This window comes from Oncorhynchus keta, chromosome 12 (assembly GCF_023373465.1).
Source record: "Oncorhynchus keta strain PuntledgeMale-10-30-2019 chromosome 12, Oket_V2, whole genome shotgun sequence".
Lineage (NCBI taxonomy): Eukaryota > Metazoa > Chordata > Actinopteri > Salmoniformes > Salmonidae > Oncorhynchus > Oncorhynchus keta.
In genome coordinates, this window is record NC_068432.1 from 13,311,375 (window position 1) to 13,327,682 (window position 16,308).

General features: G+C 41.2%; 1 protein-coding gene across 4 annotated transcripts in view; it reads right to left on the reverse strand.

Moving 5' to 3' along the window:
- The window catches only part of LOC118391019 (rabankyrin-5), a 41,881-nt gene that overhangs the window by 4,209 nt on the left and 21,364 nt on the right, over positions 1-16,308 (reverse strand). For 3 of the 4 annotated variants that reach the window (XM_035781931.2, XM_035781933.2, XM_035781932.2), the window contains exons 17-23: positions 10,132-10,288; positions 9,648-9,848; positions 8,265-8,441; positions 7,615-7,762; positions 7,242-7,332; positions 6,944-7,068; positions 502-648 (exon numbers count right to left, since the gene is read on the reverse strand). In XM_035781931.2, coding sequence (XP_035637824.1) covers positions 502-648; positions 6,944-7,068; positions 7,242-7,332; positions 7,615-7,762; positions 8,265-8,441; positions 9,648-9,848; positions 10,132-10,288 — 1,046 coding nt within the window. Of the gene's footprint in view, positions 1-501; positions 649-671; positions 866-6,943; positions 7,069-7,241; positions 7,333-7,614; positions 7,763-8,264; positions 8,442-9,647; positions 9,849-10,131; positions 10,289-16,308 lie in introns of those variants that run through there. The other variant, XM_052457753.1, reaches the window with a different exon arrangement.

The window sequence follows — 16,308 nt, forward strand, 5'->3', positions numbered from 1 at the left end:
ATTGCTGCAAATTAGCCTTGAAAGGCCTGAGCTACTTCACTAGATGACTCGCGGCTAGTGGCTAGCTGAAGTGAGCACTATGTATGAATGCTATAGCCGTGAAGCTAGTGTAGACGTTAGCTAGCAACCACTTCGTGAGGCTAAGCGTAATCTACAGCTAGTTTAGTGCTAGGGTGGGAGAGCGGCTCTTTGATAGGTATTCCCAAGAGAGAAAGAAGGCAGTCCTAGCGATACATCGAAACGAGTATTTGAAAGCAAACACAATGAGAATTGCTCCCCTTCTTAAAAATACCTTAAAATTGTACCCACCATGACGATCATGATTAATGCATGGATCAAATGATCAAATAAACTCTTCTCTATGCTTAACTGATATATAACTACTGTAAACTACGGACTGTGTTCTTATGAACTGTACTCTATGCTGAACTACTGTACAACAAACCAATTGCAGCGAATAGCATATCTATTCAAGGAGTACACCAGGACCAAGCATCTCACCTAGAAGGCGGAAGAGCAGCTGCTTGGTGGCTACTTGGTAGTTGAAGATGTTGATTCCCTGGTTGTTGTTGAGGCCCATGCGAGCTCCAGACCTCACAATGGCACGACAGAGGTTAGCATTGCCCTTCATGTAGGCCAGCAACAGAACTGAGGAACAAAAATGTTTGATGTTATTCTTTAGAACAGTGGTGTCAAACATATGGCCAGCGGGGCAGATCCCGCGGGTGGTTTGAGAAAAACATTTATTTTCTGCCATTGAAATTACTTAAACCAAATTGAAACGGTGTAAAATGATAATGGATCTACCTACATTTACAGTCTTCATTCTGTCCAACTTGCTACGTACGAGTCATCGAAACGAAAGCTAGACAGTCAGGGAGCATCAAATTCCAAAAGCGAAGGAAAGAGGACTATTTTTAGCTCATTTTGACCGTGAGGAAATATCATACATTTTATGATTAGAAACCACTGTTCTAAAGAATAACATCTTAACATCAGCAAGAACAAGAAAGAGGAGAGAGCACACTCCCATCCACATCAACAGGGCTGTAGTGAAGCGGATCGAGAGCTTCAAGTTCCTTGGCGTCCACATCACTAAGGGGTTAACATGGTAGACACACACCCGCACAGTCATTAAGAGGGCATGACAGCGCCTCTTTCCCCACAGGAGGCTGATAAGATTTGGCATGGGCCCTTAGATCCTCAAGAAGTTCTACAGCTCCACCGTCGAGAGAATCTTGCTTGGCTGCATCACCGCTTGGTATGGCAAATGCACCACCCTCGACGACAAAGCGCTACAGAGGGTGGTGAAGACAGCCTATTATATCACTGGGGCAGAGCTCCCTGCCATCCAGGACCTCTATATCAGGCGGTCCAAGTGTAAGATCAGAACAATTGCCAAAGACTCCAGACAACCAAGCCATAGACTGTTCACTTTGCTACTGTCCGGTAAACAGTACCGGAGCATCAGCTCTCGGACCAACAGGCTGCGAGACAGCTTCTATCCCCATAAGCCTGTTAAATAGCCATAAGACTACTAAAAATAGTTAACGGTAGAATGTGCAGAAATCGTGAAGCAATTTCCTTGTTGCTAAAATTCTAATAGTTCACCTAATTTCAATTTATGCGACAAAACAAGCAGTCGTGTAGAGAATCATTGTACCATCTAAACTGCTGTGAAATATATTTTCCATAACCCAAAATATTATATTTTCTGCTGTTTGAAGCTGGTGTCCAAAACCAAAAGTAAATAACGCAAAAATGAAACAAGCACGGGAAGCATAGATATAGCGCACATTAAAACAGATCTACTGCTTTTTAGACTTGCCTTCATATAAATGACAAATCAATAAATCACATTCCTATGCGAATTTGCTCGGGTCGCCCACAAAGTTACATATTGCAGCTTTGATCAATGTTTACCCGGACTATCTGTACTGACCCTATATCTTGCAGTGGCTATGCACACTAACAATACAGTGCCTTCAGAAAGTATTCACACTCCTGGAGTTTTTCCACATTTTGTTGCGTTTCAGCATGAATTTAAAACCGATTAAATTGTGTCACTGATCGACACACAATACCTCAATGTCAGTGGAATTTTGTTGGTAGACATATTTGGAATGTAAAGATACCTTAATATAAAATGAAAAGTAAAAGTGAGTCACCCAGTAAAATTCTACTTGAGTCAAAGTACATATAATTTAGAAAAAAATCCTTTATAGTAAGCAAACCAGACTGCAAAATGTTCTTGTTTTTTACATTTACGGATAGCCAGTGGTACACTCAAACACGCAGACATCATTTACAAACAAAGCATTTGTGTTTAGTGACTCCGCCAGATCAGAGGCAGTAGGGATGTTCTCTTCATAAACGTGTGAATTGAACAAGTACTTTTGGGTGTCAGGGAAAATGTGTAAAGTACATTACTTTATTTAAGAATGTAGTGAAGTAAAAGTCAAAAGTTGTTAAAAATAAATAGTAAAGTACAGATACACCAAAAAACAAATGAAGTAGTACTTTAAAGTATTTTTACTTAAGTACTTTACGCCACTGAATGCCTTTGGATAATAAGTATTCAACCCCTTTGTTATGGCAAACCTAAATTACTTCAGGAGTAAATATACTCTTAACAAATCACATTATAAAAGTTGCATGGACTCATTCTGTGTATAATAATGATTTTTGAGCAACTACCTCATCTCTGTACCCCACACATAAAAATAGTGAATAGTGGTGAATTTAGAGCAAATATTTAAGCACAAAGTCCAGAAACGTTTCTCAATGCCTTGCAAGAACGACACTAATTGGTGGATGTGATTTTTCATTTTTTAAATAAGCAGATGCTGAGCATGTTGAAGTTATTAATTAGGCTTTGGATGGTGTATCAATACACCCAGTCACTACAATGATAAAGGTGTCCTTCCTAACTTGCAGGAGAGGAACAAAACTACTTAGGGATTTAACATAAGACCAATTGGTGATTTTAAAACAGTTGCCGTTTAATAGTTGTGATAAGAAAGCGCCGGTACCAATTACTGGAGGACCAAAAAAATCCAATACCGATTAAATCGGCCAATTTCTTTTTATATATACAGTGGGGCAAAAAAGTATTTAGTCAGCCACCAATTGTGCAAGTTCTCCCACTTAAAAAGACGAGAGGCCTGTAATTTTCATCATAGGTACACAGACAAAATGAGGGGGAAAAAATCCAGAAAATCACATTGTAGGATTTTTAATGAATTTATTTGCAAATTATGGTGGAATATAAGTATTTGGTCAATAACAAAAGTTTCTCAATACTTTGTTATATACCCTTTGTTGGCAATGACAGAGGTCAAACGTTTTCTGTAAGTCTTCACAAGGCTTTCACACACTGTTGCTGGTATTTTGGCTCATTCCTCCATGCGGATCTCCTCTAGAGCAGTGATGTTTTGTTTTGGGGCTGTTGCTGGGCAACACAGACTTTCAACTCCCTCCAAAGATTTTCTATGGGGTTGAGATCTGGAGACTGGGTTGGCCACTCCAGGACCTTGAAATGCTTCTTACGAAGCCACTCCTTCGTTGCCCGGGCGGTGTGTTTGGGATCATTGTCAGGCTGAAAGACCCAGCCACGTTTAATCTTCAATGCCCTTGCTGATGGAAGGAGGTTTTCACTGAAAATCTCACGATACATGGCCCCATTCATTCTTTCCTTTACACGGATCAGTCGTCCTGGTCCCTTTGCAGAAAAACAGCCCCAAAGCATGATGTTTCCACCCCCATGCTTCACAGTAGGTATGGTGTTCTTTGAATGCAACTCAGCTTTCTTTGTCCTCCAAACACGACAAGTTGAGTTTTTACCAAAAAGTTATATTTTGGTTTCATCTGACCATATGACATTCTCCCAATCTTCTTCTGGATCATACAAATGCTCTCTAGCAAACTTCAGACGGGACTGGACATGTACTGGCTTAAGCAGGGTGTCACGTCAGGCACTGCAGGAATCGAGTCCCTGGTGGTGTAGTGTGTTACTGATGGTAGGCTTTGTTACTTTGGTCCCAGCTCTCTGCAGGTCATTCACTAGGTCCCCCCGTGTGGTTCTGGGATTTTTGCTCACCGTTCTTGTGATAATTTTGACCCCACGGGGTGAGATCTTGCGTGGAGCCCCAGATCGAGGGAGATTATCAGTGTGTCTTCCATTTCCTAATGATTGCTCCCACAGTTGATTTCTTCAAACCAAGCTGCTTACCTATTGCAGATTCATTCTTCCCAGCCGGGTGCATGTCTACAATTTTGTTTCTGGTGTCCTTTGACAGCTCTTTGGTCTTGGCCATAGTGGAGTTTGGAGTGTGACTGTTTGAGGTTGTGGACAGGTGTCTTTTATACTGATAACAAGTTCAAACAGGTGCCATTAATATAGGTAACGAGTGGAGGACAGAGGAGCCTCTTGAAGAATTTACAGGTCTGTGAGAGCCAGAAATCGTACTTGTTTGTAGGTGACCAAATACTTATTTTCCACCATCATTTGCAAATAAATTCATTAAAAATCCTACAATGTGATTTTCTGGATTTTTTTCTAATTTTGTCTGTCATAGTTGAACTGTACCTATGATGAAAATTACAGGCCTCTCATCTTTTTAAGTAGGATAACTTGCACAATTGGTGGCTGACTAAATACTTTTTTGCCCCACTGTACATGAAGTTGATGCAACGAATCAATATTTGCAGTGTTGACCCTTCTTTTGAGACCTCTGCAATCCGCCCTGGAATGCTGTCAATTAACTTCTGGGCCACATCCTGACTGATGGCAGCCCATTATTGCATAATCAATGCTTGGAGTTTGTCAGAATTTGTGGGTTTTTGTTTGTCCACCCGCCTCTTGAGGATTGACCACAAGTTCTCAATGGGATAAGGTCTGGGGAGTTTCCTGGCCATGGACCCAAAATAGATGTTTTGTTCCCCAAGCCACTTAGCTATCTTATGGCAAGGTGCTCCCATCATGCTGGAAAAGGCATTGCTCGTCACCAAATTGTTCCTGGATGGTTGGGAGAAGTTGCTCTCGGAGAATGTGTTGGTACCCTTCTTTATTCATGGCTTAGGCAAAATTGTGAGTTAGCCCACTCCATTGGCTGAGAAGCCAACCCACACATGAATGGTCTCCGGATGCTTTACTGTTGGCATGACACAGGACAGATGGTAGTGCTCACCTTGTCTTCTCCGGACAAGCTTTTTTCCAGATGCCCCAAACAATCTGAAAGGGGATTCATCAGAGAAAATGACTTCACCCCAGTCCTCAGCAGTCCAATCCCTGTAACTTTTTCAGAATATCAGTCTGTCCCTGAAGTTTTTCCTGGACAGAAGTGGCTTCTTTGCTGCCCTTCTTGACACCAGGCCATCCTCCAAAAGTCTTTGCCTCACTGTGCATGCAGATGCACTCACACCTGCCTGCTGCCGTTCCTGAGCAAGCTCTGTAGAGGTGGTGCCCCGATCCCGCAGCTGAATCAACTTTAGGAGACGGTTCTGGCGCTTGCTGGACTTTTCTGGGCGCCCGTATGCCTTCTTCACAACAATTGAACCGCTCTCCTTGAAGTTCTTGATGATAAAATAAATGGTTGATTTAGGTGCAATCTTACTGGCAGCAATATCCTTGCCTGCAAATCCCTTTTTGTGCAAAGCAATGATGACTGCACATGTTTCCTTGCGGCTAACCATGTTTTTGGGGGATTCAGTTCATTTACATGGCAAAGAAAGACTTTGCAATTAATTGCAATTCATCTGATCACTCATCACTGATCACTCACATTCTGGAGTATATGCAAATTACCATTATAAACTGAGGCAGCAGACTTTGTGAAAATTAATATTTGTGTCACTCAAAACTTTTGGCCACGACTGAACAAGGTAAAATACAATGCATTGCAAACAGTCTGCAATAATTTAATAAATTCAGGGCTTGTGAAATTGTACCTCGGATAAATATAAGCCTTGCACAACCAAAAGACCAACTAATAAGGTATTATTTGATCAATATAGTTTAATATTTTTTTTTGTAATAATTACTGATATGGCTTTCAAATATGTCTATGTAAATGCCCTTTTTGTTAAAATATTTCAACCAGAAACATGCATAATGCACATTCACTAATAATGATTTACTTCTTAATTTATTGAATAGAAACACAGGTCTCAAACAATCTCTCAGCACAAGCCCACTTACTAGTCAGTAGCCAGCTAATCTTTATAATTCAAGTTTAGCCAAATTGGATCCATTTACTAGCTAACAAGGTAGAACAGTTGAATTGTTATGAAAACACTTCTGTCCGTCTCCAACTGAATGTAAAGCATGCTACCGTGTGCACTTTGTTGATGTTAAAATTTACCTTATTTCTCGGAATGAGAACAAGTTGCAAATTCCTCATATAAATTGTGCTTTATGCTTATTGCACATTTATAGTCTTTGGCTAAAATGCTGCCAGTGGTACCACAATGCCGTGTGCGACAAACTGAGAATTAATTTTCCAGAATCAATGTTCTTAATACTCCAGTTTTAGTAGTTTCTGCTCTGCGTGCAATTTGAGTAGCAATTTGAGTAGTTGATATATAAAAAAATGTATCATTAGAAAGGTTAACTCCTCTATTACAGTAAAATAATGTCTCAAAGTCTTTCGGTCTCCATATGACTGATAATGTGGGACCAAAACTGAAATAGTGAGTTGAAACCGCTTGTCAGAGAGGAAGAAGTGATCTCAAATCATTTTTATTGTGAGTGGCAGGGGAAGGGGCTTGGTGTGTAAATGGGAAAGTGTACAGTCACAGCAGAAGGAGCGAAGGAGATGAGACCAAAAAGACAACAAGTGGACATAAATGCTCAAAAACAAAATTATTTTTGCAATACAGGTATCTGGAATATCACCCTAAAACATTATATTTGAATTAAAAGTGATATATTACTCCGTCCTACCTGTGTTCCCTTCATTGTCCGGTTTGTCCAGAGGGTACTCAGGCATACATTCCAAGAACAGTTCAAAGATGGCCGCCGCATTCTCTTTCCCATAGTGCCCCAGAACGTGCATCGGTGACTGCCCCCTACAAAACAAAAAATAGCTCAGTGAACAAACACATTAAGCCTTTCCCTTTGTCCTTCAACATCTTGATCTTACTTGCTGTTTTTAACGTAAGAGCTTCGGCAAGAAAGATGACCAATCTGTTTTTACATTAAGTAAATCAATTTGAACTGAAGTATTGTTGAGGGAGTGTACCTGAGATTGAAGGCCTCCGCGTCAATGTTGGACTCCGTGAGAAGGGCACGCACGTTATTAAGGCGACCCTGCATTACGGCCAGGTGCAGGGCTGAGGAGAGAAAAGACAGAAGAAAACCTGAGTATTAGCACGAGCTAAACTGAGATGAGAGACAAAGAAACAAGAGAGTGCAGGGTAATGGCACTGCATAGCAGAATTTCAAACTAATTCAATTTCAGGAGTTGGAAAATTAATCTAAGCTGAAACAGCCCCATCTACGTTTGTGTCCCAAATGGCACGATCATCTCTACTTCCCTGGTCAAAAGTAGTGCACTATATATAGGGAATAGGGTGCCATTTGTGTTACAGCCTAGATTACGGCTCAGTCAGTACCGTTGTTGCCATTCTCATCCAGAGCGGTGAAGTCCACTCCATTCTCCAGCAGCACAGAGCAGACAGTAGCCAGGTCCTGCTGGGCTGCCAGGTGTAGAGCTGTCTGTCTGTGTTTGGTCAGCTCATTCACTTTGGCCCCTGCCAGCAGCTGCAATGGACATACAAGAGTCAGATAAGAGTCGAAATCAGACACACACGCATCTCAGACATGCACACAGACATTGGTTGCAATTCCAGGTTGTCTCTTTTACATTTGAGTTGCGTATCTCAGAACAGCATATTAAATGTGGTTCCTGACATTAAAAGACTTCAATCTGATCATCTGCACACCATGACTGCAATTATGACGAAACACCCTAGACAGACAATTGGGGCTCTATTGTGCTGGGTTTGGATAATACCACCACACAGTTACAGTATTAAGCCATGGAGCATGTTGATTGGCCAGTGAGTGGTCAAGCCCACGTCACACCTGTAAGTTATAAATGCATAAATTCCCACTGAGCTACAGCGCCACGCAAGAGCGCCAAGATCGACTTAGGCTTGTTAAAATAGAGCCCAAAGACACAGCTATTCACACAATTACAGCTTCTCACACTGGTGAGAAAGCCGCTTAGCTACTGGTGAGGTGGTAGGGTAGGCATCATTACTAGGTTGCGGACGATGATCTCTGAGCCAGCCTGAACAGCCAGGTGTAGAGGAGTCTGCTTGGCAGCGTCCTGCACCCGGGAGTTCACGTTGGCCTGGACACTGATCAGGAACAGAACACTCTCGATGTCAGAGTTCTGCACCGCCACATGCAGGAAGTTACGCCCTTTGTTGTCCACCTGAGAGGAAAGAGAAGTATGGTGGGGGTTAGACTTCAACATACAATGTGGTCCTTCTGTAGCTCAGTTGGTAGAGCATGGCGCTTGTAACGCCAGGGTAGTGGGTTCAATTCCCGGGACCACCCATACGTAGAATGTATGCACACATGACTGTAAGTCGCTTTGGATAAAAGCGTCCGCTGAATGGCATATATTATATTATATTTATTATTATATTATGTTTGTAACAAAGTAGGGATGGGCACGGTTATTTAAATATCCGAACGGACGTTAGGATTCGGCCTACTTTTAACTCTTTACACTTGTACCTGGGGCGGCAGTGTAGCCTAGTGGTTAGAGCGTTGGACTAGTAACCGGAAGGTTGCAAGTTCAAACCCCTGAGCTGACAAGGTACAAATCTGTCGTTCTGCCCCTGAACAGGCAGTTAACCCACTGTTCCTAGGCCGTCATTGAAAATAAGAATTTGTTCCTAGTTAAATAAAGGTAAAAAAAAAAATATGGACTCAAAATAGCAGATTTGAAAACTGATAAGCAGCTAAATTTGAACACAGTGGCTGTACAGTAACACCTTATATATTATGTCAGAGCTCAAGGTCTCCACTTCACAGCGCAGTATTGTTTTGACCGACAGCGGTTCTGAACTTGAACACCACGAGAAAATAAGTTACTCCCATCACTCCCGCTAATTGGGTGACATTGCAAATGTTTTGTCGTCGGAGTGAGGGAACTGCTTTAAATAGGACTATGTATTTTGAAAGAGGATTATAATAATTACCGCGTTGATGTCAAAAAAGCAATTCAAACGTGCACTTCACATATCCAGATCATAAAACTCATGTCATACACAGTGTCAATGTTTATGATCACTATGCTTGATGTAAAGCTACAAGATGACATAGCTTCATATGTTGGGTTATTCTGAACAGAATGAGGCTGTTTGTCGTATTGCGAAAAGATTTGGCACACGACTTGAACGCACCGGACTATTCAAGGCGCACTAAAATTACGATCGTATTTTGTAACATGTTGGCAATAGAACACGCTTTCAAATGATGGCTCTATCCAGAGAAAGTCTCCAATTAAGTTTAAAATATATATAAAATGTAATATTTATTTAAATTACCCAGATACACACCCCCCCCCCCGAAATATATAATTTGAATAGTAAAATAATTTCAAATGCCGATGCCTGTGTATGTCTCTCACCTGTTCGGCAGCCCCGGGCTCTCTCTTGAGGATGGACTCTGCAGCCTTGTTGTTTTTGTGTGTCATGGCGCAGGCAAAGGGGGTCATGCCCAGGCGATCACGCGCGTTCAGACGTATGTCCGGGTGGGATATGAGCTGCTGGATGATGACATTGTGCTGGTTGCTAATGGCAATGTGGATAGGCGCTCGGCCCTCTGCGTCCTGGGTAGACACAGCTCATATTAGCCACAATAAACGGGGTTTGATGGGACAGACACGAGATACTCCTCACTCACTCATTAAGCATGCTTTTGGACCACGACTCTCAAAGTGGAGGAATCTAATAAATGTGAGGAGTGGGAGATGCCTGTGCTTAAAGGAATGACTGCCTGGTGAAACTGACCTGTGGATTGACAGTCAGTGAGACTGCATATGCTGAAAAACTGTAGTAGACGGCCTAGGCTCCAGGAGGAATAAAAAGTCTAAGTAAGTAAGTAAGACATACCTGTGTGTTGACATTTGCCCCAAACTCCAGAAGGCACTGCACCACCTCCTCCAGCCCCCAGCTGCCTGCCAGATGGAGGGGTGACTGTCCGTCCCTGGCCTCCTCATCCCCCTCTCCATTAAGACCTGGACGCCGTGGGCTGTTTACGTCACAACCACTAGAGGAGAGACCGGGTGAGATTAGACAGTCATTAGGCACAGATCACACTGGTTAATCATGAAACTACTTCCTCTTGCTGACTCATTCAGAACCAAGATGGATTCCTCAACTATGCTGAATAAAAAATATTTAAATAACGCAACAATTTCAAATATTTTACTGAGTTACAGTTCATATAAGAAATTTAAATAAATTCATTAGGCCCCAATCTATGGACTTCACAAGACTGGGCATACTGTTAATCAGCTTCTTGATATGCCACACCTGTCAGGTGGATGGATTATATTGGCAAAGGAGAAATGCTTACTAACAGGGATGCAAACTAATTTGTGCACAACATTTTTAAAGAAATAAGGAACATTTCTGGGATTTTTTATTTCAGCTCATGAAACACGGGAGCAACACTTTACCTGTTGCGTTTATGTTCAGTGTAGATTCAACTCACCTGGAATCTGGAGAATTATCACTCCACAAATAAAGAATGGATAAATGGGACTGCTGAAAGGTGCTAACATGGCAGCTAGTGTAAAAGTTGGCCAAACTCTATAGGTGACTGTGTTAAAGTAAATAAAGTGTTTGAGTTATCAGCCAAACAACAATACACTAATAAGCGGCCAAATTGGAACGTAGTGGCTGTACACTAACGTGCGAAACATGACATCAGAGCTCTGGCTCTGCACGTCACATCACCATATGGGTTTGAACGAGCACCGTGCCCCCATCCCTCACGGTAATTGGGCAACATTTGAAATGTTTTGTTGTCCAAGTGAGGTTAATGCTGTAAATTAAGATGACTCGATGCATTTTGAAAGATGAGGCATTGAGGATTATAAATCAGGGATGCAAACTCGTGAGGGCCCAAAAAGGTGACAAAGACATTTAGCACAGAAACACGCAAAACAAATAGCCTATTTTCAGAGTGGGGTTGTCACAATACCAACATTTTACTAATGTGATACCAGTATCACGATATCGAGTAGTATTCGGCCCCCTTGAACTTTGCGACCTTTTGCCACATTTCAGGCTTCAAACATAAAGATATAAAACTGTATATTTTTGTGAAGAATCAACAACAAGTGAGACACAATCATGAAGTGGAACGACATTTATTGGATATTTCAAACTTTTTTAACAAATCAAAAACTGAAAAATTGGGCATGCAAAATTATTCAGCCCCTGTACTTTCAGTGCAGCAAACTCTCTTCAGTGAGGATCTCTGAATGATCCAATGTTGACCTAAATGACTAATGATGATAAATACAATCCACCTGTTTGTAATCAAGTCTCCGTATAAATGCACCTGCACTGTGATAGTCTCAGAGGTCCGTTAAAAGCGCAGAGAGCATCATGAAGAACAAGGAACACACCAGGCAGGTCCGAGATACTGTTGTGAAGAAGTTTAAAGCCGGATTTGGATACAAAAAGATTTCCCAAGCTTTAAACATCCCAAGGAGCACTGTGCAAGCGATAATATTGAAATGGAAGGAGTATCAGACCACTGCAAATCTACCAAGACCTGGCCGTCCTTCTAAAATTTCAGCTCATACAAGGAGAAGACTGATCAGAGATGCAGCCAAGAGGCCCATGATCACTGGATGAACTGCAGAGATCTACAGCTGAGGTGGGACACTCTGTCCATAAGACAACAATCAGTCGTATATTGCACAAATCTGGCCTTTATGAAAGAGTGGCAAGAAGAAAGCCATTTCTTAAAGATATCCATAAAAAGTGTCGTTTAAAGTTTGCCACAAGCCACCTGGGAGACACACCAAACATGTGGAAGGTGCTCTGGTCAGATGAAACCAAAATTGAACTTTTTGGCAACAATGCAAAACGTTATGTTTGGCGTAAAGCAACACCCTGAACACACCATCCCCACTGTCAAACATGGTGGTGGCAGCATCATGGTTTGGGCCTGCTTTTCTTCAGCAGGGACAGGGAAGATGGTTAAAATTGATGGGAAGATGGATGGAGCCAAATACAGGACCATTCTGCAAGAAAACCTGATGGAGTCTGCAAAAGACCTGAGACTGGGACGGAGATTTGTCTTCCAACAAGACAATGATCCAAAACATAAAGCAAAATCTAAAATGGAATAGTTCAAAAATAAACATATCCAGGTGTTAGAATGGCCAAGTCAAAGTCCAGACCTGAATCCAATCGAGAATCTGTGGAAAGAACTGAAAACTGCTGTTCACAAATGCTCTCCATCCAACCTCACTGAGCTTAAGCTGTTATGCAAGGAGGAATGGGAAAAAATGTCAGTCTCTCGATGTGCAAAACTGATAGAGACATACCCCAAGCGACTTACAGCTGTAATCGCAGCAAAAGGCGGCGCTACAAAGTATTAACTTAAGGGGGCTGAATAATTTTGCACGCCCAATTTTTCAGTTTTTGATTTGTTAAAAAAGTTTGAAATATCCAATAAATGTCGTTCCACTTCATGATTGTGTCCCACCTGTTGTTGATTCTTCACAAAAAAAAATACAATTTTATATCTTTATGTTTGAAGCCTGAAATGTGGCAAAGGTCGCAAAGTTCAAGGGGGCCGATAGATAGATAGATAGATAGATAGATAGATAGATAGATAGATAGATAGATAGATAGATAGATAGATAGATAGATAGATAGATAGATAGATAGATAGATAGATAGATAGATAGATAGATAGATAGGATACAGAGAGAGAGAGAGAGAGAGAGAGAGAGAGAGAGAACGAGGACACTTATCGTGGATACATTCTAGGACTGTCCTCATATTAATCATATAACTTGCACACGAACCACAGCCCGTCAGTTCCCATTGGTGATGAGCGTAGTACGATAGTCTCGCTTTTCTCAATATCTGACTTAAGACAGCTAATCAGCTGTACCAGTGATTGTCTGAAGTGAGCTTCTCGCCTCTTCCTCCTCGTGTTGGTATTCAGGATTCAGACAACGATGTATATAAGCTACATCTCTTCGTCTCTCTGGTCCAAAGGAAGTTGAGTTCATTTCTTCACCTCGTGTTGAGGTTCAAAGCGTCAATCATTTCCAACATGAAGCTACCCACCTCACGTTTCAAGGTTGAAACCTGTTCCAAGTCTTTATGCACTCTTGGTCATGGTGACAAGCTCTCTGACCTAAACTCGGGGCGTGGCTACTTAATGTGCAAAGGATATGATTACAAGTTCTCTTATGACTCCGAAATTCACATTCCAATCTTAACAAAATTACTTTCATAATTTGTCATATTGTATGCACCACATATTGGATGAAAACTTGACAGATAAAGGGGGTATCCTTTCCAAGTTACAATATTTCAACTGACATCACAAATGTCAAAAAAACAAGTTAGTTTTCTACATCTACCGACTGACCATTCCCCACATTCTTCTGTTAGAAATATTGTTCCGATATATTCACTTTTTGGACATTAGAGTTTTGGGTGGGCAAAAGTCTCCCTAGACAAAGGCATTCCTTTGGTTGATACTAAAACGGAGAAAGAGAGAGGACGAGATCTCTCGTGCTTAACTTTACGACCGGGTATGAACGGTCAACCATCCAGCACCCTCCCTCTCCCCTCTGTGGGAGAAAGAGAAACCTGGTTCCTGTCACAATCCCACCAAATTGGAACGTGATCCTCACAGGACAATCATGACAATAGTGATACCACAGCGTTTGCCACGCCAATAATTAAACAAATATAACAAGCCCCATCACTGTCTGCACACCATAGCTTGCCATCATGTCTAAATAAGATTTCAAAACTGATGGCGATGCGCAGAAAGAACGGACGATGAAAAGCAGCTGAGTAGGCTAATGGCTGGTTAAGGGGATGTGACTGGCTGCTCACAGCTGTCATACAGGATATTTGATGAAGAACCCATTCTGACAGAACATATCTGACATCACGCTCTGAAATCTGATATTCTATTTGTAGGGCAGGAGTGCATTCTGTGCTCAGTCATTCATTTCGAGAGAGACGGTAGGGAATAGATCTGTTCGCGGCCCTCTTTTATAGCTCAATGGGAGATACGCTCTGCTTCTGCGCACTTTGTCAGACCCCCTCATGACTTTCTATGCGCACCAAAATTGTGATCCATTTCTCTGAATTGCCTTGTGAAAGCTTAGCACTAAGACCGTATTTTATAATTTAGCTAGTCATGTTGGCAACAGAATAAACTTTCAAATTATGCCCACTTTACGCAGATTGCGATTTATAATACACCGTTTTTGGATTGCCTAAAGAGTAATTGTGTGATGGCAGGAATGTGTTCCAAATGACCTTAAAGTGTGCTTGCTCTATTTCCTAAACGGCACAGCTAAGAGAGCTCCAAAAAGTACCTTATAGTTGAAGAATCTTCTTTGAGTCATTGAAGTGCATTGAAATGGCTTAGGAACTGTGCACACTTTGGAAAGGTGTGTGCCCACTTGGAGACACCAGTTAGTCCTCATTCAAACCCTTGTAAATGTTTTGGTTGCACCTAGCCCACATTTTCCAGGAATAGTCTCCTGTTACTGAATGTATCCAGAGGTAGGGCTGAGCGGTGTACCTTATTTTACTATATACCGGTATTGATGCAAGGACCAGTTTGGGTTTTTACTTTACCTTGTATTATGGAATTTGAATGTTTGGTTTGTAAAAGTGTGATATCCTGCATTTTACGTACATCTTTATAGTTTACACCACTACTTGAGTCATCCTTCTCCACTCGCTCTCTCAATGCCACTTTCCACACAGACCTAACCCTGCCCCGTTACTCAAGGCGCACATTTGTTGTTGCTTGACCGGGAGGGACTTGTGTTCAGTCTGCATGGTCAATGCAGCACATGCAACAATGTTGATGGCAACAATGTTTAGGGCTTTGCTTATTAATATAAATCCACAAGCGTTCTATAATTGCACAATTAGTTTGTGTTTCTTACTTCTGCAAACAGATAGTTATTTTCTTAGCAAGTTTAGCTAAATTGTGTTAGCTAGCTCACTAATAAATGTACTGAATCAGAACTATACAACCTGATACCCGTTATGGCGTAGGCCAAAATCAGCATATTGTTTGTGCAACTGTTTCTTCTAAATCAAAGAGGAGTAGCCAATGCATGAATATGTTGGCAACATGAAGAAACATTTAATGTAGCCAAAGATTATAGAGTCCCTTAGAAAAACCACTGACCAACACTTTGGTTCCTACCCAGTCACAATAACTCCTCCTTGGCATTTTCATTCGTTGTCATGGCAAACACTGTATTCAAAGTGCCCTCAATGACTTATATTCTAACTAACGAATTTCCATGATTCCAACAGTTCACCCAAGTGTTTTGATCTAAATTGCAAGTCAAATAGCAATTGCAACATTTTTAACCTAAGGCCTTTTTTGCCCATATCGTGCAGCCTTATGTGCTAGTGTGAAAATTCTCTCAAATCAGTGCAGGAAATTAAGAAATTGATTAAAATACAGGGGGGAGGGAAATTGATTGATGTTGAACAGTATAAAATAATCAGAATGGAGAAAGACCCATTGAAATCCTTTAGAATGTATGTGTTGCCACCCAACTAATAAAGGAAAATGTATCATTTTTTATTATTCAAAAACATGAAATAGCGTCAAAGATTTGAAAAATATTGTGATACTATATTTGGGCCTTATTTCCCAGCCATATCCTGAGTATCAGAATTAGTTACAACAAATGTCGCGAAAAGTACAGTAAATGTAGAAGGCACAACAGTGTAAAGTTTGGATTCAGTCTTGTGTCAGGTGAACTGTTGTGTATTCACCTTTGGTCTAATAATTTGTATGGACAGTTGAAGTCGGAAGTTTACATACACTTAGGCTGGAGTCATTAAAACTTGTTTTTGAACCACTCCACAAATTTCTTGTTAACAAACTATAGTTTTGGCAAGTCAGTTAGGACATCTACTTTGCGCATGACACAATACATTTTCCAACAATTGTTTACAGAGATTAATTTCACTGTATGACAATTCCAGTGGGTCAGTATTTTACATACACCAAGTTGACTGTGCCTTTAAACAGCT